At 42.2% G+C, this 26,177-nt stretch overlaps 1 protein-coding gene across 1 annotated transcript; it reads left to right on the top strand.

The window, feature by feature from the left end:
• The first annotated feature begins 12,427 nt into the window (after positions 1-12,427).
• LOC124177625 lies at positions 12,428-16,748 on the top strand. The gene is made up of 2 exons (XM_046560190.1): positions 12,428-13,725; positions 15,749-16,748. The coding sequence occupies exons 1-2, from the start codon at positions 12,428-12,430 to the stop codon at positions 16,746-16,748; spliced, it is 2,298 nt and encodes a 765-aa protein (XP_046416146.1).
• The last annotated feature ends 9,429 nt before the right edge of the window (positions 16,749-26,177 follow it).

The raw sequence follows: 26,177 nt of genomic DNA, 5'->3' as shown, positions 1-26,177 counted from the left end.
AAAAAGCACTTAATTCGTACGAAGTGTACTTCTCCCTAACCCCGGTACTTGTCGAGTTACGTGGGGTGCTTTGCTAGCATGACGTCCCGCTAGCAGCGCGCGGCAATAATCGATTTTTTCTCATTAAAAAATCAAGCACCAAATTCTTGAATCGGGCACCTAATTAGCACCTAAAAAGCACCTAATTATGGTACCAATTATATTCGGTTTCTCCAACATTGCTCTGCTGAGTACAGGGACGTCAATCTTTGTACGTTATTATATTACTTGTGCCAAAGTTATTGTTAGTCAATTAATGTTTTCAGATCAAAATTCTGTGGGATCGGGCAAGAATATGTTGTTAAATACCGAGGATGATACGTCACATTGTGTTTCCGATTCTAATCAATCATCTGCTGCATCTTCGATGGAGCCTGATCTAAGCAATGACTGCTGTGGAAATATGTCACATGAGGAGAATGATGATGTCTGTGTGTCGGATGAAGAGCACTTGACAGATCCCGATGTAGAAAATTCTGATGACTCACAATCAGACGATTCCCACGATTCGCACGACAATTTACAAAATTTTGACGATTCTGAAACTTCGGAAGAAGATGAACCTCACGAACGAGTCGGGCGAGAAGACGGTGTGAATGACGACGATATTATGTTTGATCAATCTGTTCTGTCCGTGTCGGATGTTATGGAAATGGTCATGGCATATTGTATGCGTTTTTCTGTATCCCATGAGGCCCGAAAAGCACTGGTGGATATGATACAATGTTTGGCCGGACCAAGGTATGAGAATTGGTCAATTAGCAAATTCCAAATCAAAAAGAAGTACGAGCCGCCTGAAGATGTTATGACTTACACTTTTTTTTGCTCTTCATGCAAAATACCTATTTTGGGACCAATCACAAAAAGGGAATTTGAAAATAATTCAGTTACTTGCGAAGAGTGCCTTCAGCTACAAAATCTGACGATGCAATCGCCGAATAGGTTCATTTACATTGATATGAAGTACCAATTTAAGCAACTCTTGAGTAGTCGAAAGATCCGTGAGAGCCTAATGGAAAACTTAATAACACGAGACGCTGCACTCGCTCGTGCACCACCGACCGTAATGACAGACATTTATGACAGCGAGCTGTATAGAGCGGCAATTGGGGAATATTTTCAGAATGCTGATCATGTCCTCACGTACAACTTCAATACAGATGGAATGCCGATTTTTAATAGCTCCAATAGAAGCAGTTGGCCATTGCTATTAATTGTGAATGAATTACCTCCCCATCTGCGATTTAAGCACGTCCTTCTAGCTGGATTATGGGTTGGAAATAAGGAACCCAGTCCTACCATGATGAACACTTTTCTCCAACAGTTCGTTTCACAGGCAAATCACCTAACCGAACGAGGCCTCAAATTGAAAAATGACATGGGCCGAAAGACAACTTTCAAAATAATACCACTGTGTTGCGTTTGTGACTCCGTGGCAAGACCTATTGTCCAGTGCAGGTTACAATATAACGGATATCGCAGCTGTAGTTGGTGCTATGCTCATGGGAATTATGTACGTGGAGCTGTGCGCTATTTATTCGGCGAAGTAGACGCAGACGGGAGAACACACGAGTCTCATAAAGAGGATGTAGAAAATGCCACACGACTTCGGAAACCTGTGAATGGCGTCAAAGGAGCTAGCATTTTGTTACAGTTGCTCCTATTTAATATGGTGTGGGGATTTCCCTTTGAATACATGCACGCCATATTACTCGGTGTAATAAAACTTCTGTGGGATATTTGGACAACTCCCGGGAGTCCAATTTATCTGGCCCCAGCCATTCAAAATCAAATCAACGATAGATTGATGCGAATGACTCCTACACACGAAATTCATCGATTGCCGAGAAAATTATCGAAAAGAGGCAAGTGGAAAGCTTCTGAATGGCAGTCATGGTTATTATTCTACAGCCTCCCTTGTTTAGACGGTCTCATACCAGACGCTGCTTTGGAACACCTATCACTTTTAGTAGACAGTTCGTTCATACTTCTGCAAAACAAAATTTCCGAAGCAGATTTAAATAAGTGCGAACTGAATCTCACGAAATTCGTAGCTGAATTTGAAATTTTATACGGAAAAGAATATGTGACATTCAATGTACATAGCTTACTGCATGTGGTGAAATCCGTGAAATCGTCAGGACCGTTGTGGACGACTTCTGCTTTCAGTTTTGAGAGTACCAATTACAGACTAAAACAACAAGTCAATGGACCGAAAGGGGTTGACGATCAAATCGCAATGGGATACCTCAATAAAAATATGTTCCAATGGAAATTGGGGGAAAACATGGAACTCTCGGAAGAAAGCCAGAATTACTGCAAGCGTCTCTTTGCCGGCCGTCCTCACACTTCGAATTGCACAATAACACCTGACAATGTAGTTTTGCTTGGCAAACCTGTCGTACATGATAACGGGGAAGTCATATACGCTCGGTGTATATTCAAAAATACCCCTTTTCACAGCGCACGATATCGGCCGAACAAAAAAACTAACGATTCCGTAGTGCAATTGGTCACAACGGATATAGTTCAAATAACTGGATTTGTACTCGTTGATGGTCGGACCTATATCGATGCACAGAATATCGATGTGGTTGTAGAATTGCACGTACCGCACATTGTGAGAGTAAGGCGAAGCGATGAATATCGAAGAATCCCCATGGACGATATCCAAGAGAAACTGCTATTTCTGAGCGTCAACAATTTGACATATATTTGCAAATCTCCTTGCATCATAGATTAAGATAAACTATGTACAAAAAAAATTTACAGCTATATAGCATAGACAGGGTTTATAAACTTGTCAGACAATATTTACTCTTTGCAGGGCTGATGTTAAAATTTGTTCAAGATGTTTAAAATCCTACCATAAGTTAAAATTTGTGTACACTGATTATTATAGTACAATACAATTATAATAAAGACTGAATTGACGAAGGACAAAATAAATGTAAAAAAATACTGTATATCCGCTTTGCTTAAAATTATATCATTTAATAATGATTTATTTTTTTATACAAGTGACCGGAATGCGAAACTGAAGTTATCAAGAAAAGTAATTTTTCTTAAATTCTGAAATATCGTTCTGGTTTCTACAGAAGAAAACTTTGGCTAACAAAACTATTTTTCCTTGACTATAGTTGGGTGAAAGAAACCGAAATCCGACATGTAAAACCCAGACTCAAATTCCCCGTTTACCGGTATTATATTTTAGAGTGAAAATTACGAAATTGAAATGCTGCAATTAAAAACGCATCGTGTCGATAATACATGAAAACCGGACAGACAGGCTATCTATCGGATGCAGATAGAGGCCGATAGAATTTGTATACGCGATTGCGGACAGAAGAGGGTTATTCGTTGTCGGTAGCGAATGCGGATAGAAGCCGATAGAATTTGTATACGCGATTGCGGATAGATCCAGATGAATTCGCACGCTGCTCAGCGCTGCGTACACATTCGGACAGACGGGCTGTCTGTAATTGCCAACAGAAGCGGATGGCTTGTTGTAAAGAGCGAATGAGGATAGAGGCCGATAGAATTTGTATATGAAATTGCGGATAGACGCCGTCAAGCAGTTAGAAGTCCAATAAATACCGTCTGAAATTCATAGTCATGCGTACATGAAACTGATAGATGCAGACAGAAATTCAATGTTGGATCACTTGTGCGGATAAAGCTGACAGAATCCCGTCAAGTTCTTATACATTTCAGTTACATATTCTATTGGTTTCTGATGGAATTTTAACCAGGGCGGGACTCCTGGATCCCTTTCTTCCTCTTATCTGACAGATCTGCGATTCATGAGACGACGAAGCAGACGCCAGCCCTCATGCTTACTGGAAGAAATCTTCGACTTCCGTCAGATTTAGAGAAAGGCCCTGTTCCTGTGCAAAGACAGCATCAAACAGATTATGCCTTTTCATTACTACAACGTTTAGGAGAAATTCATCACTTTGCTAGGAATAGAATTTCTATGGCTTCAGATAAATTGAAAACTCGTTATGATATTCGGGCCAGAGATTTAAAATTTAATCCTGGAGATTATGTTTGGCTCTTTCAACCTCGAAGACAGAAAGGACGATGTCCAAAGTTACAAAGAAATTGGGAAGGCCCTTACTTAGTGCTTAACCGGATAAATGATGTTGTTTATAGAATCCGGAGATCTCCTTATTCGCGTCAGAAAGTGGTTCACTTGGATCGTCTTGCTCCTTTTGAAGAGGATCAACCTGGAACAGTCTCTCCAAGACCAGGAACATCCTTCGAGGTTAGATCTTCAAACGAACACCCTTGACGACTGTGATCGATTTGGCCTTCTTTTTAGTCGGTCATCGATTGGGAGAAGAATTTACCTTTCGGAATTCATTTGAGTAAAAGTCGACCGCTTACGATTATTATTGAAGGAAATATCGGATGCGGAAAAACAACTTTCACCAAGAGGTTTTTTAGCAGATCGCCAGGTCTGTACACTTTTAGAACCTCTTGAGGAATATCGACATGTAGCTGGAATTAATCTTCTAGATTTGATGTATCAAGACCCAAATCGTTATTGCTATTATTTTCAACAATTCGCTCAAATGGTTATGTTAGATAGACATCTGCAGACGACTTTATTGCCTGTAAAGGTGATGGAAAGATCGATATTCAGCAGCAATTGTTTTGTAGAAGCTCGTCGAAGATCAGGTAATTTTCGCGACTTCGAATCTCATTTATCGACAAAAAATTTTGATCTTCTCATTCGCTCGTCTGAGCTCAGAGTAGATTTGATTGTTTATTTGCGAGTTTCCCCAGAAACTTCTTTTGCTCGTGTTAGTTCCCGTTCTCGTGAGGAAGAATCGAGTATTTCTTTAGAGCTACTCAGAACTATCCATGAGGTTCATGAAGATTGGCTAGTAAAACAAACCTTTTCTTCTTTATCGGCTCCTGTTTTGGTTATCAATGCAGAATCCACAGCCGACCAAGTTTATTCTAGTTTTTGTTTTGCAATGACACACGGACAAGGCTAGAGAAATTTCTTGTTTAAAAAAGGGATTTATTCAATAAGAAACTTTATTCAAATTTCAACAAACAATATAATTAAAAAAGAAAATAACGAGTAACATTTTTAATTTTTTTAATCTCCTCTTTCACTTTTTCGCATTCATTGCACCCACTCGTCTCTCTTTTTGCGATGAATAGACTTTGGCCACAGATCCAACATTTAGCCTTTTCCTCATGGAATGTGAGGTAAAAGGAAATTATATGGTCCAGTAATTTGGATTCTGAGCTGTTTTTTTTTTTTAAAAAGAAACATTTTTATGTTTATAATTTATTTGTGTTATTCGATATGATGAACTTACTGGAGGATGAAGCAGGATTCGCAAGAATAATCCGTTCTGCCTTTTTCTTGAAAGCCTTCTAACTTGCCGCATGACATCTCTTCCCATTTTGAATCAAGAAAATCACAGATTTCTTTTTCTGAGAGGTTTTCAATATTGCTTGGGAGACATTTACGCGATAATGCTCCCGCATTTAGGGAAATATGCTCTTTCGAATTAGGGTTCATGATATGTCTTCAATGACTACTTTTCTTATAATGATTTGTTATTTCTGGGTTGCTAATCAATTTGAAATTTGTTTTCTTCGATTGTTTCGTTCTAGAAACTTCTTCTCTGGAATCGAGTTTTGTAACGGACAGACTTTGGTTTCTTTTATTAATGTGAAAAGAGCCACGATTATTTTTCGAGGTCGATGAGCGATTGCTTGATTTTCACATTTTATTAACCTTAAGTGTCAGTTTTTGTGAGTACTTTTTCAGGTTATTCGACATAGCCTTTTCCATCCAATCTTTTCCCGATTCCTGAAGATGACTGGTGGTCTTATTTTGAAGAAGGATGCAGAAATGATTCAGATAAGATCGTTTCTTTTCTTTTGAATACATATTTCATTTATTTTATTCAAGTATTCTCTCAAATTCACTTAGTGAATTTGAACTGTTATACCACCACTCACATTTGTCCTCCAAACTCTAGGGTGTGCTGTCTCAGAAGAAGCTCTGGATTCAGTCACCCCATGATTTCCTTATTTCATATGAAGAGAAGTCTGTTTTCGTCTTATTTGGTCCTGGAATTGTCGGTACCCGGTTCGATGTTTTCATCCAAACCTGTTTCGAAGGGATCCTTCATGAAGAAGATTGAATTTCTTCCCGACATCAATCTGGGCCGTTGCGGATAACTTTGAATTCATGAAGCCACATAACACTTAGTAACACTAACCTTTATAAAACAAGGCACAAAAAATTTTTGAGATTATTTAACGCTCAACTATCTGCTCAAGGTTTTCTGTGGTTTACCTTGAGACTGTGGGCAAATGCCAGATAGTAAAAAAGGGAGTTCTTAAATTTTTAGAGCCACAGCTCCAACTCACCTTTGAGCACTGACTACTAAACTATTTTTGAAATTGTTTTATCTTTCCCGAGTCGGGACGACTCTTTTCCTCGAAGGGGAGTAGTGTTACAAAGGGTGAAATCACCCTTTTGCCCCCTCTTTAATGATCTAGTAGTCAGCATAGATGAAAGACGTTTATAAACCTCTCATGTCTTTAAAAAGAATAAGGTTGCTGCGCCAACCGATAATATTGTAAAAACAGTCTTGTTTCAGACTTTAAATGAGAAACACGTATCTTGCATTAAAAGCATTTTTCACGATATATATTGTTCACGCTCTTGATTTCTTTTGATTCGATAATAAGTAAACTCACGGATCCATATTTTATTAACGTATCGCCCAAAACGTTACACTACTATCTTACTCGAAAATTTACAGCGGAGATTTCGCGAAGGCCCCACGTTGGGCGCCAATTTGTGACGTGGATTTTTCCCGCTCTTCGGTCACTCGAAGAAAATGATCGAGAACTTACCGCGCGCACAATGAATCGGCGTCCACAATGTACCCCAGACCTAAAACTATATCGCCAAATTTGTTGGGCGCCTGGCGTGATTAACACGCCTCGAAATCGGTAATGCGAAATACCACGACCATATACTCGATAGCTCAGTACCACGGAGAGAGAAGGGGTAATTTTTGGGTAGAGAGAGATACAACACACGTGCCCTTTTGCATTTCAAAGCTCTAATGCTATCTATTGACAAATATGTGAAGCTTTACCTCGGATGATAACTTTCGGTTTTGGGGGTTTTGGCCAAGAATTCGAGCTTTCGGACCACTGTGGGACGATCGGAAAAACTTTTTTGAAATTCACGAAAGATGGCTGTTCTTTTAGGACTCGCATTCAAAAACGACGCAATGTTCTTAATGAAAGAATTGATTTCCTTCGGAATCACGGCATAAACAGCACTTGCGCTTAATGCGAGGGAATGGCGGATGCATGGTATCGTAACGAGTTGAGGGATTTGTTCCGATAACAATTTACGAACCGATAAATGCTCGCCCATCATCACCGACGCCTTCTCGCTCGCGTAGCCAATTATGTTGGACAGTGGAATCTGTTTTTTACAAAATTTATTTTTCAACGATTTGAAAAGCTCATTGGCTGAGCAGTCAGCTGCATCTAAATGAATTCATTGTAATAATTCAGTTTTCACAGCCAACGTATTTGGCTCAACGTACCGGACCATTACTGCCATCCATTTGTCGTTTGTGCAACCTGAAGTTTCGTCCAGATGCACAGAAAAACGATTTTCGCGTAAAATTTCGACAATTCGCTTGGTTTCAACTACGCCAACAACTTTATCAATAAGTTTTGTGGCTTTCGTTTTACCGACTTTCATGGCCTGTAGCACAGCAGGCTCTTTCCCTATCGTTTTAGATAATTTCTGCCGTAACCCGGGACCTAGTGCATGTAAGCCAAAAATTTAACCACTAGTCCATCGGGACTAGTTTAGACATTATCAAGTAATCTTATATTTAAGTTGCGCTTAAGGCTTTTCAATTACCATAATAATAACACCGGCACACAAAAAAAATTAAGTAGAATGTGCATTTGACCGGACCTACCTACGAGTACGTATTTTGGTCCGCTGAATCCGAATTCGAGGTCAGTTTGACCCCTACACCCCCAAAATTTCGAGAAAACTTCGAAAAACCGTAAAAATGATGAAAATCGGCAGTTTTGAAGATAAAAAAAATTTTTTGGAACTAAACTAAGCGTGATTTTCATGTATTTCGATCCACTGAATATGAATCGAAACTTTATCGAGACCACGAGCCGTTTTAAATGTAAAAAAATTACACAAACCCTCCAAAATTCCGAAAAAATATAGTTTTCATGATAAAAAAACTTTTTCTGGTCCAATTCAGATAAAATTTTATATCTTTTCATGTCTTCAATTCGCATCTTAATTTTTTTAGTCTATTCACCCTCTAAAGCTGGAAAAATTCGAAAAAATTGTAAAAATTACGATTCATAACAGAAAAAAAATTGATTGAACATGATTTAATGCCTAAAATAAATACTCTATAACGTTGATATATCTAATAACTAGAAATCTGTGAAATACACAAGACATAAAAAGATAGAAAGAAATGATTTTTACGAATCCTAAACTTTCCTTCGTTTGTATCGCTCTCTTTTATCCTCAAATGATCTTCGTAGTGGATTCCTCTTTCGCTTACGATTTTCTTCGGGTACTTCTCTTTTTAACATCCAACAAAAATCTGCCGTCATGTTAACACTCCAATTTCCTTGGTATCTATTCTCCATTTCACTGATGTCTTGGTGAAAACGTTCTCCCTGTTCTTCACTATAGTCTCCACAATTTTCAGGGAAGTGGTCAAGATGAGAATCTAAAAAGTGTAATTTGAGATTCATTAAACAACCCAAATTTTTGTAGTTTTCCAGCAATGCGTCAACTAAAGTGCTGTAATCCTCACTTCTGTTATTTCCCAAAAAGTTTTGTGAAACATTTTTGAAGCTTACCCAAGCTGCTTTTTCTGTGTCGTTCATTGTTACTTCAAAATTTGCATCCTGAAATAAAGATCGTATTTGGGGTCCATCAAAAATTCCCTCTTTCAATTTCGCATCACTTATTGCAGGGAACTTTTCTGTCAAGTATGCAAAACAATCACCATCTTTATTCAGAGCTTTCACGTACTGTTTTATGAGTCCCAACTTGATATGTAGTGGTGGCAGCAAATATTTGGAAGACTGAATTAAGGGTGGTCGTATAACGTTATGGGAACCTGGATTCAATGAAGATCTTGATGGCCAATCTTTCTTGACATAGTGATTTTTCCGGTCTCTGCTATCAAACAAACATAAATAGCAAGGATATTTAGTGAATCCCGATTGCTGACCTAAAAAAAGTGTTGCGATTTTGAGATCTCCACAAATTTTCCAGTTATGCTCTGAATATTTTATTTTTCCCAATACAATCTGTAAATTTTCATAAGTTTCTTTCAGTTTTGTCGAATGAGCTATTGGAATCGGCGCAAATTCATTCTCAATATGAAGCAAAACAGCTTTAAGACTTCGTTTCGATGAATCGATAAAAAGTCTCCACTCATCGTCCTTATACGTGTTCGGTTTCAATTCATCAACTAAAGCTTTAACATCTGAACAGTATACCACCGAATTTTGATCGTCATTCATAAAAAATTTCCGAAATTTTTTTTCCCTATTTCGATAGAATGTCACTGATACACCTTTAGCCAAAAAATGCTTTTCTTTCAACCTTGACGCAAGTAATTCAGCTCCATCTTTCGGTAAAGCCAAGTCTCGAACCAGATCATTAAGTTCTTCTCGGCTTAACGTTTCAGGGTCTTTTGTTTTTCCGCCAGGTAAATACTCTTCATCTTCTGGAAGATATTCTTCCGAACTTTCTTCAACTAGCGTATCGTCTTCTTCTACATCCATTTCTTCGACCGTATTAACTTCCTTGACAAATTCTATTTTTTGTGGCTTAATAGCTGATGAAACATTGGCGTATACAATTTTCTTTTTTGTATTCCAGGTGAACCCGGAAGTATCTGTCATACAGAAATAACAATTCTGTAGACCAGTTGGTGAAGACCATATCATTGGTATTGTGAATTTCAAGTTTTCCTGTTTCTTGTTTTTTTTCCACCGGATTAACATCATGTTACATCGACTACAAATCGTATGTGGAACCCATGCTGAATCCAAATTAGTAATTTGGAGACCAAAACATTCTTCATAAATTTGTTTGATCTTATCAGACAACGATCTTCGATTCCTTTCCAAATTGTATTCTCCACAAATGTAACAAAATGAATCAGGACTTTTATTACACAGATGAGAATTACTTCTTGTAATAGTATACTCTCCAGTAGCCAAGTTTCCCACTTCTAAAGAGCTGCAGTCGCTTGATGACGACGCCTGCGGGCCTGCTTTCTCACCCTGACCAGACGCCGATACTGGGTTTCCGAATCCCTGCATCGTAAAGTAGTTATCACTTGTACCTGCCATGACGGCACACACGCCGTTAACCCAGGGACTCTGCCAGATGGTTCTGTTGCCCACCCTCACCACGTGGAGGCGCCCTGGTTACAGGCACAAGCAATTAAGTCTTCAGAAGTTGAAAACGAGAATAAAAAAACCAAAAAAATGACTTTTTTCGGAATTTTGGAGGGTTTGTGTAATTTTTTTACATTTAAAACGGCTCGTGGTCTTAATAAAGTTTCGATTCATATTCAGTGGATCGAAATACATGAAAATCACGCTTAGTTTAGTTCCAAAAAATTTTTTTTATCTTCAAAACTGCCGATTTTCATCATTTTTACGGTTTTTCGAAGTTTTCTCGAAATTTTGGGGGTGTAGGGGTCAAACTGACCTCGAATTCGGATTCAGCGGACCAAAATACGTACTCGTAGGTAGGTCCGGTCAAATGCACATTCTACTTAATTTTTTTTGTGTGCCGGTGTAATTATTAATTATTAATATTCATGCTCAAAATTATTTAATTACAAATTATTTTGCTGCAAAAAACCTGAAAACATAAAAAAAAAAATTCGTCGCGTGACGTCATATGCGAGTTTCTCAGGCTTCGCGCTAGTTTCATTTTTTTCCAAGCCTCGCTTTTGGCTCGGCTACTCACGCACGTGCTCAGCTTAGATGTGTTAGTACACATGCTGGCCGGTCGACGGGAGAATATTAACGCGTGAGGAGCAGCGATCTTCGGCCGCTCTCGACTATTTTCGAGTAGCGTCGGCACCGCCTATTCACGGACACACTAGTTGTGATTGTGTGCGCTGTGGGTAGAGAGTCGGAGAGGTGGTAATTTCTACCCACGATCTGGCTGCACTGGTGACGACTTCGCGAGGGGGCCTGTCGTCAGCTGGGCGCCGGGGGGGGGGGGCTACGGCTCGCCGGCTACCGACGGGAATCTCGTCCGCTTTGGATTCCCTCGCGGCAGAGCTCTCCGTTGACGCTCTCTCCGTAGTCTCGTGTGAGGCTCTCCTTTCGTCGCGATCCACCGCGATTGCCATCCGGTAACGTCGTTCGAATTTGCTGCTGATCCCGTCTGAGGCCGCATTTACTCGCCACCCAAAAAAAAATGAACAAAAATCCTGAAAAGTCTTATTCGCTAGACCGACTATGGTCCCCTCTCAGAGACTCGGATGCGTGATCGTTATCCTGGCGCTCTTTTTCGAAATGAGCCGCGGTCTGCTCCGCGGGCTCCCTAATTTTGGGCTCTGTCTAGGGTTCGGGGAGCCGTATGGAACGAGCCGTGAAAATGCCACGTTACAATATATAAAAGAAAATTTTCAATTTCTTTCAGATTTTTATTTTGAGCGAAGAAAATCACGGGCCAGCAGGGTCACTCAGGGCTCAGAATAAAAATTTGCAAAAATTAGAGATTTATAAATGTGATGTATGTGAGTAAGGTAGTACGGCATACGCTATTGTGCGTACGCGTGTGTGCGCGAGTATGCACGTATGTTGGTATGTGTGATTATACTCTACGTGTGACTACGGTGCGCGGGCCAAGCACTCGGTCTTGGGCGCTCGTGCGAATGCCATGCCGGCTTCCACGCTTCCTATTGTACTCACTGGTATATATCATTTGTATCCTTATAATTATACTTATAAATAAACTTACTACATTTAATCTTATTTCCTGTGTATATTGATTATTATATCAACATATAAATATACCACAGTTGGCGACGAGGTAAATTGGTGTACGCGTGTGAAAAGTAAAGTAGGAGAACACGTGTTCGAAAGAGGTTAGGAAGTGAAAATACGTAAGCGCCAAGACGTTAAAAATCATAAGAGTCCGCGTAAGTACAGATTAGAAGTGCGGTACGCGTATTTCGTCGAAAATCGATATATTTTCGCGAAAGAAGTGTGAAATTTTCGATTGTAAAAAGACGCGATCGAAAGGAAAAGCAAACGTATAAGAGACGATTGCTTACTAAAACCGTTACTAATGAGTGGTAGTGACGACGAAAAAAAGGGGTCAACGGTAGGATGGGTGTACAAACTCGATACGAAGAGTGTAGTTGAAGAGTTTCAAAAACGTAACATTACCGTTGACATATCTAAAACGCTTGCAACCTTACGTAAAGAATTAAAAGAAGTCGTAAGGCAAGAGATAGAAGCACGAGAAGCCGCGAAAACTGAAAAGAAAACCGACGCGAGTGGGGTGTTAGAAAAAGACAATTCGGAACTAAACGCGAGTAACGAGTCGTTCGAGTCCGCGGAAGGCACCGAAAGTACGAAAAACGAAACGGAAAAGGTGCTCCGAAACGTGTCCGCCGACGACACAAAGAAAGGAAGTGACGTAGGTGCTCCGAACGCCGAGTCCGACGACGACGACAACATGGCGGGAGACAACAATAAGCTGGAATTCTGTTTGGGAAAAGACGATTGGGACCTGTTCGTTGAGAGATTGGAATTGCTGTTTGCGATGAAGGATATTGCGGAAAATAAGCAACACATTTGGTTGCTAACAAGGTTGGACGAAGAGGCGTACAAGCTGGCAAAGAGCTTGTGTGCTCCAATCTTGCCGAAAGACAAAAAGTATGCCGATTTAAAAACGCTAATGCAAGGGCACCTAAAGCCGAAGCCATCGGAAGTGATGGAGCGGTGTACCTTCGCGCAGGCAAAGCAGCAGCAGAACGAGTCAGTCGCCGAATTTGAAGCGAGGTTAAGGAGGCTTGCTTTAAACTGTAATTTCACAAGTTTAGATACGGCACTAAGAGATCAATTTGTAGTAGGGATTCGAGATGAAGAGACTCGTATCTCACTTTTTAGAGACCCCAAATTAACGTTCGCGAATGCGTTAAAAGAAGCAGTCGCACGGGAGTCTGCTGTGAAAAACGCCACAGATGCAACGTGCGCGTTAGACAAGAAAAATACGCAAAGAGAGGTGTTTGCTTTTCGTGGTAATCCAAAAGGCGGGAAGCAAAGGTCGAAGCAGCACCAGCAACGGAGAGAAAAGCCGAGCAACGCGCAGCGCGACCGAAGAGAGAAAAATACAAACAGTGGGTGTTTCTGCTGCGGAAAAGCGAACCACGTTCGCGCCGAGTGCCGACACAGGGATAAGAAGTGCAACTTCTGCAAAACAATTGGTCATCTAGAGGGCGTCTGCTATAAGAAGAAGGAGCAGCAGCCGGAAGGGAGCAGCGTACACAAGCTGGACGAAAGCAGCCGCTCCGAAGAAGAAGAACAGCGCAGCCACGAGGACGAGTTCTACAGTATCGACGTAGTCAACAACGGGCATGAGTATGTGTATGCGAACGCGTGTGTGAATGAGAGCGGCGCGCGCGCGGAGCCGATGAATGTTGACTTGTGTGTAAACGGAAAGAATGTTAGCATGGAATTGGATACGGGCACGTTCGCAACGGTAATTTCCGAGTCAGAGAAAAATAAGTTTTTCAAAAAATGAAAAAATAATTAAAACGGATGTCAAACTGCGCACGTATGATGACAAGGTTTTGCGTCCGCTCGGTAAACTAGTAGACTTACAAGTTAAATTCAATGGTAAAGAGCGCACGCTGTACTGTTTTGTATTACCAGGTGACGGGCCGATGCTCATTGGTAGGCAATGGTTAGCAGCACACGGGTGCTGGCCATTGACGTTAGAAAAAGATAATGGAAAAGGTCATTTTTTAAATAAAATTAACTTAGAAAAAATTAAAGAGTATTTTTTTGAGAAGTATAAAGATTTATTTAGCGACGAACCCGGGCTGTACAATAAGAGTAAAGTTACGATCCACTTAACGGACAAAGCACGTCCGATCGCGACGAAATGTAGACCGGTACCGCATGCAACACGTCCGGACGTAGACAAAGAAATAGAAAGATTAGTAGGTTTGGGACACTTAAAAGAAGTCGACACAAGTGAATGGGCTACGCCTATCGTTCCCGTGTATAAAGGTAATGGTAAACTCCGTATATGCGGCGATTTCAAATTAACGATAAATCCTTTCATTATTATTGATAATTATCCTTTGCACACTATAGATGACATTTTTACCGTACTGCAAGGAGGAGTTTATTATACCGAGTTAGATTTGTTTCATTGCTACATGCAATTCGGGTTAGACGAAGAAAGTTCCAAACTTTTAACTATTGTAACGCAAAAAGGTCTTTACCGGTATACGAAATTACCAGAAGGAATAGCGTCTGCGCCCGCTAATGTTCAGAAAAAAATGGATGAGTGCTTGCGAGGAATTGAAGGAACGATTGCGTATATCGATAATATATACATAATGGGTCGCAATAAAGAAGAATGCTCAGAGCGAACGGAAAAAGTTTTAGATCGTTTGAAAGAAAACGGACTAAAGCTAAACAAGAAATGCAAATTCCTAAACGAGAGAATTGAGGTTTTAGGCTTTGTTATTGATAAAGACGGCTTGCATAAAGCACGTTCTAAAGTAGAAGCTATGATTAGCGCTCCAAAGCCACAGAATTTTAAAGAATTGCATTCTTTTTTAGGCTTAGTCAACTTTTACGCTAGATTTTTGGAGAATCGCTCGGATAATATGAAACCTCTGTATGATTGTGCAAACGCTAAAGAATTTAAGTGGAATGAAAATTGTGATAAAGCGTTTAGATGGGTGAAAAATGAATTGATTTCGCCACGCGTTTTAGCGAATTACGACCCAAAGGAAAAAATTGTACTCGCGTGTGACGCGTCTTCGTATGGATTATCAGCAATCCTCTCGCACAAATACAAAGACGGTTCCGAGAAACCCATAGCGTACGCGTCAAAGAAAATTGCGAAAAAAGAATTGAACCGAACAATTTTAGACAAAGAGGCTATGGCTATAATTTTTGGGTTCAAACGTTTCTACCAATTTGTTTACGGTAGAGATATTATATTACGTACCGATAACCAACCGTTACAACTGATACTTGGCCCACGTAGAGGCATACCTGCTACGGCGAATAATAGACTGCAGCGTTGGGCCTACTACTTGTCGGGATTCAGGTATACAGTCGAGTATATCAAGTCAAAAGATAATGCAAATTGCGATGCACTATCTCGCCTACCGATAGAAGATGAAACAGAGTTGCTAGAGAACAATTTCTCACCTTTAAATTTTTTTAAGAATGGCTTCGATACGTTTGATAGTAAAATGTTAGCAAAAAAAAGTATAACTGATGAAACCATTTTAAAAGTAATAAAGTACACACTATCAAGTTGGCCTGATTCTAAGGATCTATCGGAAGGTGAGAAAGAGTATTATTCGAGAAGGTTAGAATATACGGTTGACAATAAATGCTTGTTTTGGGGGTTAAGAGCAGTCATACCCGAGTCGATGCGACTGCTAATGCTAAAAGAATTACACGCGTCGCATATGGGTATCGTAAAAATTAAAATGCTTGCTCGATCTTATGTGTGGTGGCCGGGGATAGACAGGGATATAGAGGATTATGTAAAGGCATGTACGACATGCCTGGTAGAACAAAAAAAACCACCGCACACGCCACTGACAACTTGGCCTTGGCCAGATCGCGCCTGGCATAGAATTCACTGTGATTTTTTAGGCCCATTCTATGGAGATATGTATCTAGTACTCATCGATGCGCATACGAAGTGGCCTGAAGTCATTAACTTTAAGAATAATACAGAAGCGTATGGGGTAGTTGAGGAATTCAAAAATCTGTTTGCACGTTTTGGAATGCCGTTTCATGCTGTTACCGATGGGGGACCACAATTTAGAGCAACAGAGTTTTTGTCATTTTTAGAGCAGAATGGTGTTCACCATAGTTTCTCACCGCCGTACCATCCTGCCACAAATGGCGCGGCAGAGAATTTTGTTGAAACATTCAAAGATAAAGTGCACAAAATTGTTAAAGGGGGGGAGAAACCGGCGGATGCCGTTAACTTGTTTTTGATAGACTATCGAAGTATTGAGCATTGTACTACCGGCAAGAGCCCAGCACAGTTGATGTACAAGCGTAAATTGCGCACGCGATTTGATCTACTAAGAACTAGTGTATCAGCGAGAGTTGAACAACAACAGCGAGCGCAAATTGTATCGCGTTCAGGCAAGCGTAAGAACGATATAGAAGAGGGAGACATTGTTGCGTTTGACAACCACGCGACTAGAGGTGAGAAACGAATTGTAGGTGAAGTTGTAAAACAAGTGTCACCGTCGACGTTCATTGTCAAAGATAGTGACAATGTAAAACAAAAGCGACACGTCGATCAAATGATAAAGCGTCCGAATCTGCGACGATCTCCGCGGTTGAACGCATGTTTAAAAAAGGCGGAAGATTGTGATGTATGTGAGTAAGGTAGTACGGCATACGCTATTGTGCGTACGCGTGTGTGCGCGAGTATGCACGTATGTTGGTATGTGTGATTATACTCTGCGTGTGACTACGGTGCGCGGGCCAAGCACTCGGTCTTGGGCGCTCGTGTGAATGCCATGCCGGCTTCCACGCTTCCTATTGTACTCACTGGTATATATCATTTGTATCCTTATAATTATACTTATAAATAAACTTACTACATTTAATCTTATTTCCTGTGTATATTGATTATTATATCAACATATAAATATACCACAATAAAAAATATATTTCAAGCTGATCTACGACCATCCAACATTGAAATTCCAAAAAAAGCCATCTAACGACCACCCTTGTGTACATAGTAAAACGACAGTGATTTTCAGACGAACGGTAAAATCGCTAACCCGCGTACGCAAAATCGTAAGAGTTGTGGAAGAATATCCTGTATCAACTGTAACGTGGCATTTTTGATGCCCGTTACAAGGGGCTCCGTGAACCCTGGGCGGAACCAAAATTTAGGAATTTCCGAAATTGAATCGCGAAGTTTTTGCAAAAGAGCGCCAGGACTAGAGTCACGCATCCAAAACTACGAGAAGGGACACCTTAACGAATAGCGTAGGATATTTCAGGTTTTTTTTTTTTTGTTTTTTTATTTTTCGAGCTACAACGGCGTCAGGCAAGAAGTCGACACCGAATTCGAGGAAATTGCGAAGTGGCGGACTAGCGACAATTGTGAAGGAAGGATGTCGCGGATGCGGAGGGGAGCCGACGCAGATCCCCGCATCGCGGGAATCCAAGGTGGACGCGATTCCCGCTGGCGGCTGGCGCGCCGCAGCCTCTTCCCCTTCACCCCGCCAAAAATTGACCAGCGAACTTGTGACGGACCGACTAGCGACGAGGGAGCACCACGCTCACCGCCAAGACGTCATGGAGCTGCGCGGAGGACGAGATTGCGAGCTAGCTTTAAGTTCTGCGCAGCGATGCTATCGAAGGTGCGCGTCGAGTTGCGCGATCGACGAAATCGATGACGGATCGATTATTGCGTATTCTTGGGGGTATGACGTCACGTATGGGATGGCGTATCGAGATCCGTGTTGCGGCAGATCGTAGGTTTTTGAAACCACTCTAGTTCTGGCGGTCGTGATTAGTAGTCACGTGTTGGGGAAGTTTTGCGAAGCAATGGAGTCGCCCAAAAATCGCGAAAGGAATGAAAAGGGGGTTGCAAGGATGTAGAAGGTAAGCGCTGCTTCTATCCCCGCGATTAAATTTCGAGCATAATTGTGAAAAGGCTTGCCGAGTAACGGATAGCCGTTTTGGGTTTGCGTTATAGAAAAGTACTCGAAATTCTTTTGCCGATTTTCTTGCTTGATGACCGTAGCCTGAGTACGCGTGTTAGAGTAGAGTAAATTTTGAGTTTCTGAAAAAGTTGAGCAGAGTCACGGGTTTTAGTTGAATCTCTCTCGTTAGTGAAATCAAGTACAGTCGAATTTCGCCGTACCGGGTCGAGCTGCGTTATCGTTTTTTTTTTTTAAGGTCACCTCTCGAGTAGGTCGAGAAGTGCCAAATTGGAGTGCTCGGATTAGCGGGTAACGTTTTGGGGGATTTTGAAAAGAATTAAGTTCGGATGCGTTGCGATTGCGTATAGTTTAGGTTACGTTTGGTTGCGCCTGCATTGAGTTCCGTACCCGTTAGTTAAGATAATGTAGATTGAGTTGCGTTACTCTGAGCTTGTGTTCAGTTGAAGTTGAATGTAGTGGTGCTTGCGCTTGGTTAGGTTTACGTTTAGTTAAGATAGTGTTTAGTCGAGGTTAGGTGATGTATAGTCGAAATTGCCGTTGCGTTGAGCAGCAGTTGAAACGAGAAGTTTGAGCATTGCGTTTTAGTTGCGTTTAAAATATAGTGAAGTTTGCGGATTCGTTTAAACTTAGGACAGCTCGCGGTAGCGTCGAAGCTCCGAGTCGAGTGAGATCTCGAGTGAGATTGAGGACGCCGTCTGTTCGGTAGCCCGACGGCGCACCGTCGAATAATTAGTTTTAGTTCCGTTTCGAGCAATAATCGCCATGGAGAACAAATGGCGAATTCGCAAATTGAGAATTACGTATGAAGATTTTGTGATCGTTGAGTGACGTTTTAGTTGGGGAGCCGCGAGCTCATTAGAGTAAGAAATAGAGTAGGTTACGTGTAATTTTCTGTTTAGTTTTAGACTCGCGATGAGCGATTTTTGGATTATATTTTTTTTTTGTTTTGTATCACCGCTATTGTGAAACATAAGATTTTGTTTTACTTTTGTTGAATAGCGTGTGTATTTCGAGTGTCTCTCTCTCTCTCCAAAAATTACCCCTCCCCTCTCCGCGGTACTGAGCTATCGAGCATATGCCCGAGGAATAGCGTAATAATGATTTCGAGGCGTGTTAATCACGCCAGGCGCCCAACAAAAACTTTGCAATATTGTTTTGGATCCAGGGTACATCGTGGACGCCAAATTATTGTGCACGCGGTAAGTTCTCGGTCATTTTCTCCGAGTGACCGAGGAGCGGGAAAAATCCACGTCACACAACGTTTCAGTATACGTTGTCGATTAGCATTTTCATCGTTCATAGGACGAAACGATGGCAATCGTAATAAATCAAATAAAACTAATAAACTAATAATAAACTAATAAACTGAATGCTGCAAACAGAATTATCTCATATTCCTTGTTTTATGTACTGTAACGCTAAATTCTGTTACCCTCGGATGAAGACTTACCGTTGACACTTTGGCGCGATTCTCTACTCATTCACAATATCAAACTATAACAAAATCAATTATGTTGGGCGCCAGACGCGTTAGCGTCGATTTTCAAACAATAATACAAATCAATAAAAATAACACAAAACCGTACAAAAAAGATAAATAGATAACCCGTTGTATGGCTGGCTAGGCACAGGTACGTTCGCGTACATCCCGGTAGAGCAGCGGTATTCAAGGCAGCTAACAGTAATTCCAGAATTTAAGAAAATAACAAAATAAAGAATAAACTCCAGTCAAAAGGAAAATGAACAGGTCAATCGATCATATATTGTCGAGAAGTTTACATGGTTGAGCCAGGCAAATAAAATAGTATTGACAGCGGTAGTTAATAAAATAAGCAATCGCTGTTCACAATAATTTCGGTAGAATAGCAGTAAACGGTAGATTTGAAACGAGAGACGGTAGTTCACAGAGAAAAATGAACGTAGTTTGGGAGATGCGATATAATGCAAGAATTGACTTAAAACTACACGTCACTGGGCAACGTGATCTTACCCAAGATGCAAATGACGCTACGAGAATTATTATTCTGTCAATTAGAAACGAGAGAACTTTACTGCGATCGGTAGAAAACAACGTAACGATAGTTCGGTAGATAATACCACGAATTTACCATAAATTAGAACCAGTACGAGAGATTGACATTCATCAACAATTTCCAAAGTCGGCAAACGATCGACCAGGTAGCTTTCGGTACAATTATTCATAAACGGTAGATTCGATAATTTATAATTATTACGGACCTGAGGAATTGAACAATGAATTCCTAAATATAAATTTTGAGAGATACGGGGTACAAAATTATGAGAGAGTGAGAATTTCGGAGAGTTTATAAAACAAAGAAATACACTAAATACACCGCAGTACAAAAGAATAATTCGCAGAACGTAATATAACAAGATACAGAGAAAGAAATAACAGGCAAAAATCGTACAAAATTGCCAATAGCAATGAAGAAACAGTGCGGTAATACCTGGGGGCTGATTCTACGCTCGGTTGTACTCCAAGGAACTCGATATATGATACAATAGGCACAAAAATAAATAAAATATAATAAGCAATAACAGAAATAAAATATGAAGCACACTACTGTTACAAAAGAGTATGAAATGGAATATAAAGCCAATAGCGCTCAAAATACGATAGAAAGTACAGAAGCAGGCTAATAGAGATTCACAAATAATCAGAAAAATCATCAATACAAGAGAAATAATTATTCGGCAGTTACGAGGTCGCTCAGATTCGAGAATAATAAATTACTGAAATCATGCAGTCACACGGCGGCTTACTGCGACTTCAAGCCGTGGACCATGATTCACACAAAGTCGATAAATACCATAAGAAAGAATAGAATTTATGAGCAACTTCGTAACGATACACTTCAAAGGCAGAAGCCTTACCTTGACTGTTGACTTCAGGCACACAAACTGACTCTAATTTAAATCAAACTTGGAATAATAAAACAAAAGTTGCAAGGAAGGAAAGGACTTGAATTTACAGGAGGAAGTTCACGATAGTGCAACAATAGAGAGTATGGAAAAACGGTAGATACAAGAACGGTGGAATAAAAGGAAAAAGGATCGGTAGCTCAAATCGAGAGAATAATCGGAAGGATGCGGAAAACAAAGCTGTCGCTCAGCAGGTCAAGCGTAGAATAGGAGGTCGTAGTTCGGCTCGCCGATCTCGCGGTTGTCGTGAGGTGATTCTTCTTCTTTGACTGGTTGGTTGACCCCCACCGCAAATAGGCCATCCCCCTGTGGCAAATATTGGTTACGGCGTGGTCATACGTTTTCCAAAATTACCGCTAGATGTGGCGTAATGTGCTGCTCGCGATTTCGTCGTTGACACCAACTCGGACGATTTTGTAGCTGCTTCGGTTTACGGTCCAGGCTGCCTATCATTGGGGACTTCTTTGACAGAGGCATACACAGGGTGCCCCTCGGCCAAAGTTACCGAGTGGAGAGTAACGCCTCATTGTTCACCTCCACCGGCTTTTTGCACTGACAGTAGCTAGCTGCCTGTATCTGAGGTCGTGCAGTCAGACGGTTGGCCAAACCGTCGACCACGACCCACACAGTTAGTCCTTGCCGATAGGAAGGCAGCGTCGATCCTCGGAACGATGGCTTTATCAACCTGAACGTAGTGGTTTGGGGTCGGTCCGGCACCAGGCCGGTAAGTCGAAGGATGGCAGGCTACGGTCTGCCCTTCACGCCAACCTTACGGCATCCGATAGAGCTGGCGGCTGGTTCCTCTTCGAGAAACGGTACGCTCGGCCGCCGGAAGGATTTTTATCTCCCTGTTCACCGGCAGTCGAGGCGATACGGATGGTACGGGTGGATGCTACCCAGGTGTATATAAACGTGCACCAAGGTAGCCAGTATAGTCTGATTAGACCGTCGGTAGGCGTAGTCGTCAAGAGCTGCAAACGGTAGCTAGTGATCCCTTGTTGGTCGGGATCATTGTCGTCCAAGTACCTTATTAGCTTGCGCCGAAGCGCGAAATAAAGAATTCACAGAAAAGAATTAGTTAAAAGTAGTTATTGCCTATTTTGTCTCAAGTTCGGTTGGAGTACCCTGCTGAGGACGCGTAAGCTAAATATAATAACGGTTGTGTGCCCTTGTGACGGGCGATTCTGAAACGCCACGTTACAACTCCCTCCCCCCAGGGGGAGACCGGGCAGGTCTTCTACCTAGGTAATGTCACGAAGGCTCTCATTAGAAATTATGGAGGCTGACCCGTAAACTAACGAATAATTGGTTTTGTTGTCCATTGACAGTACTAGCAAAAAGAATTAACGGAAATTACGTAAGAGACGATAGAAACGGAAAACGCGTATGCTTCGGTAGTTTTTAACGTATGATAGTGTGCGTCAGTTAATAAAATCAGAAGAGTATGGTAAAAGATCACACGAAAGGCGAGTTCGGTAATTTTGGCTCGTACATCCGAGCGTTGATTGTTAGTTTTTGCTGTCGGTTCAGGAGTTTTTGCCCTTACCTCAGTCAGTGACGGTTTTCGCGAGAAATCAGTTGATATAGAGGGTTGTTTAGAGTGATTACGAGACAGGTAACGTCGACGGAATAAGTCAGAATCGGAGTTTTTTCACGGTCGCTTAAAACGGTAGAAATGAAGTTACGCATTTGAGGATAAATCAGACGGTAGAAATCAGGTGAAATTTAGACAATGACTCGAACGGTGAAGGTAGAGTTAAGTTTTCCGATAGCTTAGCGTTGCGGAAATGGAGTTAGATCTTTACGGTAGGTTGACGGTAGCTGAAAACGGTAGAGACGGTAGAATCGGTAGAGGCGGTAGAATCGATAGAGGCGGTAGAATCGATAGAGGCGGTAGATACGGTAGATAAGAAAAATCGGTGGTAAAAAAAATGGGTTTACTTAGGGTGGCGGATCCTTAGGCTCCCGGCGCTGGTGTGGGCCCGTTAAACGAGGGTTGTCCGCCTTGCGGGGCCGGACCTGATATCTCTCTAAGAAGTCGAGCGCCCAACCGGCGCGGCACCGCGGACTTTCTGCTTTCGTAAAGCCGGGCTGCTTACACCCGTAACAGAACTTCCGCCTCGGCTTCGTACATTGACGGGCAAGGTGTCCCACCTCGTCGCAATTACAACATGCCCGGGGGTCGCGTACCGCCGGGGCTGGCGCTGGTGCCGATGTGGATGGTGCGGGTGGTGAAGCAGCTGCGGCCTTAGGTTTGTCCTTACGGACCTTCGGCGTAAAGCCGAAGTCTGGCGACTCAGACCGTGATGGTAGTGGCCTGGTCGTGTCCCTTTTGACGGCCCCGGACTCGGCGAAGCTGACCGTTCGCCTCGGCTTGCGGCTAGTCGATGATAGCGGGGTCTCGTTGAATGCCTCTTCCTGCTTGTCGCTTATTTCGGGAGAGGAGACTAGGAAGGAGGATGAGGAGTGAAGGGGGACGGTAGTATCGGAAGAATCGGTAGTACGGGTGGAGTCGGGAGAGGCGGTGAAAACGGTAGACGGATAGGGTTCGGTAGAGGAAGCTAGAACGGGAGAGGGATCGCGACAGCGGCAGCAGCACGGCGGGCAGGCAACCGTCTCATCCAGTGGTGCGGTCTGGACGGCCTGGTCCACGCCCTCTGGCATCTCTCGCACAGTTCCCCGGGCCGCTTGGGCCGATTGAAGTATTCGGCAGTCCTCCTCGGCCTCGAGGTACACCAGCCGGATCTCGTGAGCGAGGTCCGGGCACCACATAGGCATAAATCGGATGAAGTCTGCAAACGGTTCCAGCCGGCGCCAGCCGCGCAGGACGTAGGCAGGCGAAGGGGCCTCGTCTCCCATGATTTTGGCTTGGCTGTTGAGTTACGAAGGCTGAGTTCTACAGGTCTTCAGGGCTTTTACATGCACTTTTCCCACTACATTATTCCCATCTACTTGTTGTAGTTCAACCACCACCGGAGAGAGAAAACGGGAGATTCGGTAGGGTCCACTAAATTTTGGCGCCAGTTTGGCAGCAACATGTTGAGTAGCAGACGACAGCGTATGCTGTCGTTTTAACACAAGGTCGTTCACAGCGAAAGCTTGATCTAGCCGTCGGAGATCATAGTATGGCGCTTGCTTAGCGAAGGCGTTGTCAAGGTTTTCCGTGACCCAGTCCCTAAGAAGTTGGATATGTATCATTCGCTCTGCCCATAATTTCGGAGGTGTGGGTTCTATCTCGATTTTATCGGTAGCCGATCGTCGGTAGGAATTAATCGGTTCGGGTACGCGGCCTAGATTTAGGAAAGCGGGACTTGTATTGAGTGGGGTATGGTGCGCGGTGTTGTACGCGAATCGGAAGTCTGAGAGGTGTCGGTCCCATTCTCGGTGATCGTCGTTCAAAAAGGTAACTATCATGGTCTTTAGAACGCGGTTAACCCTTTCGACCGGGTTGGCTTGTGAATGATACGGTGGTGTCGTGGTATGTTTTAGGCCATGGGCCTCCGCAAGTTCCTTGATTGTACGGTTATTAAATTCCGTTCCATTATCCGTGAGCAATACCTGGGGAGTTCCCTACCTCGATAGTACTAAATCTTGGAACGTTTCACTAATCTCTTGTCCGGTAGCTTTTCTAAGGGGAGCGCGTTCGATCCATTTGGTAAAGAGATCTTGCATTACCAGTACGTACGCAAAGCCAGATTTACTCGGGGGAAATGGTCCCATTATGTCGGCTGCTACGACGAGCCAAGGTTGTTCTACGACGCGCCTTCCCATTAAACCTTTGAGTGCCGGGAGCCGATATATCGGCTCCTGCTACACTCGCGAGAAGTGCCAGAGCCGATATATCGGCCCGCGCCTCGTAGCGCTTTACTATTCGCATTACGGGAGAACTCTATCTCAAAATAAATTTGTAATACGTTATAAATGATCTAATTTCACTATGAGAGAATTAAGAAAAATAGTTTTTCGTTTTAACTCTTTGTGGACGACGACCTTTTTCTATCGCTTGGAGGTACCGAAGTCTAACATAAACACCGATGGTCGCCACTCAGGCGATATTCGATCTGCAGCGTAAATCGCTGTGGATTTGGACCCTTATCGGTACTTGTCGACAGTGTTTTATTATAACAAAATAACATCGCATTGCCGCAGCGAAACGTAGGATCAGTTAGTTTCTCCACGATCGTTGATGTGAACAGTATATTTCGTCCCATTTACAGTTTGAAAGCGTGTTTTGTGTTATTACCGTTGTTTTTCGCTTGTGTCAAACATTGTTGCTTTTGAGGAAAATTTTACCATCAACCGTTTTATAAAAAAACCCGTCATGGATGACGCGGAAATAGTCCGAATGGTTGACCAGTTGAATCTAGCACATAGTGACGAGGAAGAAATCGTGGCACCAAGAAGTCGGCATCCACGTAGGATCTACAGTGATAGTGAAGCGAGCGATGATAGCGAATCAGAATTAGAGGGAAACGATACCGAGGAAGAGCTGAGAGATTTCCGTGAAGTTACCGTGGCCAACGACAGCGAATATAATCCTCGCCCACAATTTATGGAGATTGCTGGGCCTAAACATATGCCAGCAAGAAATTCCATGCCGAGAGCGTATTTTGATCTTTTTTTTACGGAAGAATTTTTGAGCTTATTGAGAAATGAGACGAATCGATATGCCAGGCAGTTCCTCAATAGAATCAATGTTCCCTCAGGATCCAGAACAACAGAGTGGAAGGCAACCACAGTTTCAGAAGTAAGGGCTTTTATTGCTGTGCTCTTGGAAATGGGTATAACACGTAGACCGACACTTTTCAGTTATTGGTCAACAAACCACAGACAAATCCCATGGTTTGGCCAAATGTTCAGTCGCAACAGATTTCAATTAGTTTGTAGGTTTTTCCACGTAGTAGACAATGAAAAATTACCAGCACGTGATAATCCAGAATATGACCCTACAGCGAAATTTCAACCAGTCGTTATCCATGCAAACAATAAGTTCAAATTTCATTATTCGCCTAACCAACATCTGAGTATTGACGAATCATTAGTCGGCTCGAAGTGTAGAACGTCGTTGATTCAATATCTGCCAAATAAAAAGCATCACAGGTGGGGTATCAAGTTTTGGATGTTGACTGATGCAGTTACCCATTACTGCTTATCGTTCTTCTGCTATAGAGGAGCTAGGGATCAAAC

Source organism: Neodiprion fabricii, chromosome 3 (assembly GCF_021155785.1).
Source record: "Neodiprion fabricii isolate iyNeoFabr1 chromosome 3, iyNeoFabr1.1, whole genome shotgun sequence".
NCBI lineage: Eukaryota > Metazoa > Arthropoda > Insecta > Hymenoptera > Diprionidae > Neodiprion > Neodiprion fabricii.
This window is presented reverse-complemented; position numbering and strand designations above follow the sequence as displayed.

Excerpts from the sequence above, each read along its gene's own strand:
- LOC124177625 (XM_046560190.1), top strand. The coding sequence starts at position 12,428 with ATGAGTGGTAGTGACGACGAAAAAAAGGGGTCAACGGTAGGATGGGTG. Across the intron at positions 13,726-15,748 it reads GTAGTCAACAACGGGCATGA|AGCAGTCATACCCGAGTCGA; the intron begins GTATGTGTATGC and ends TTGGGGGTTAAG.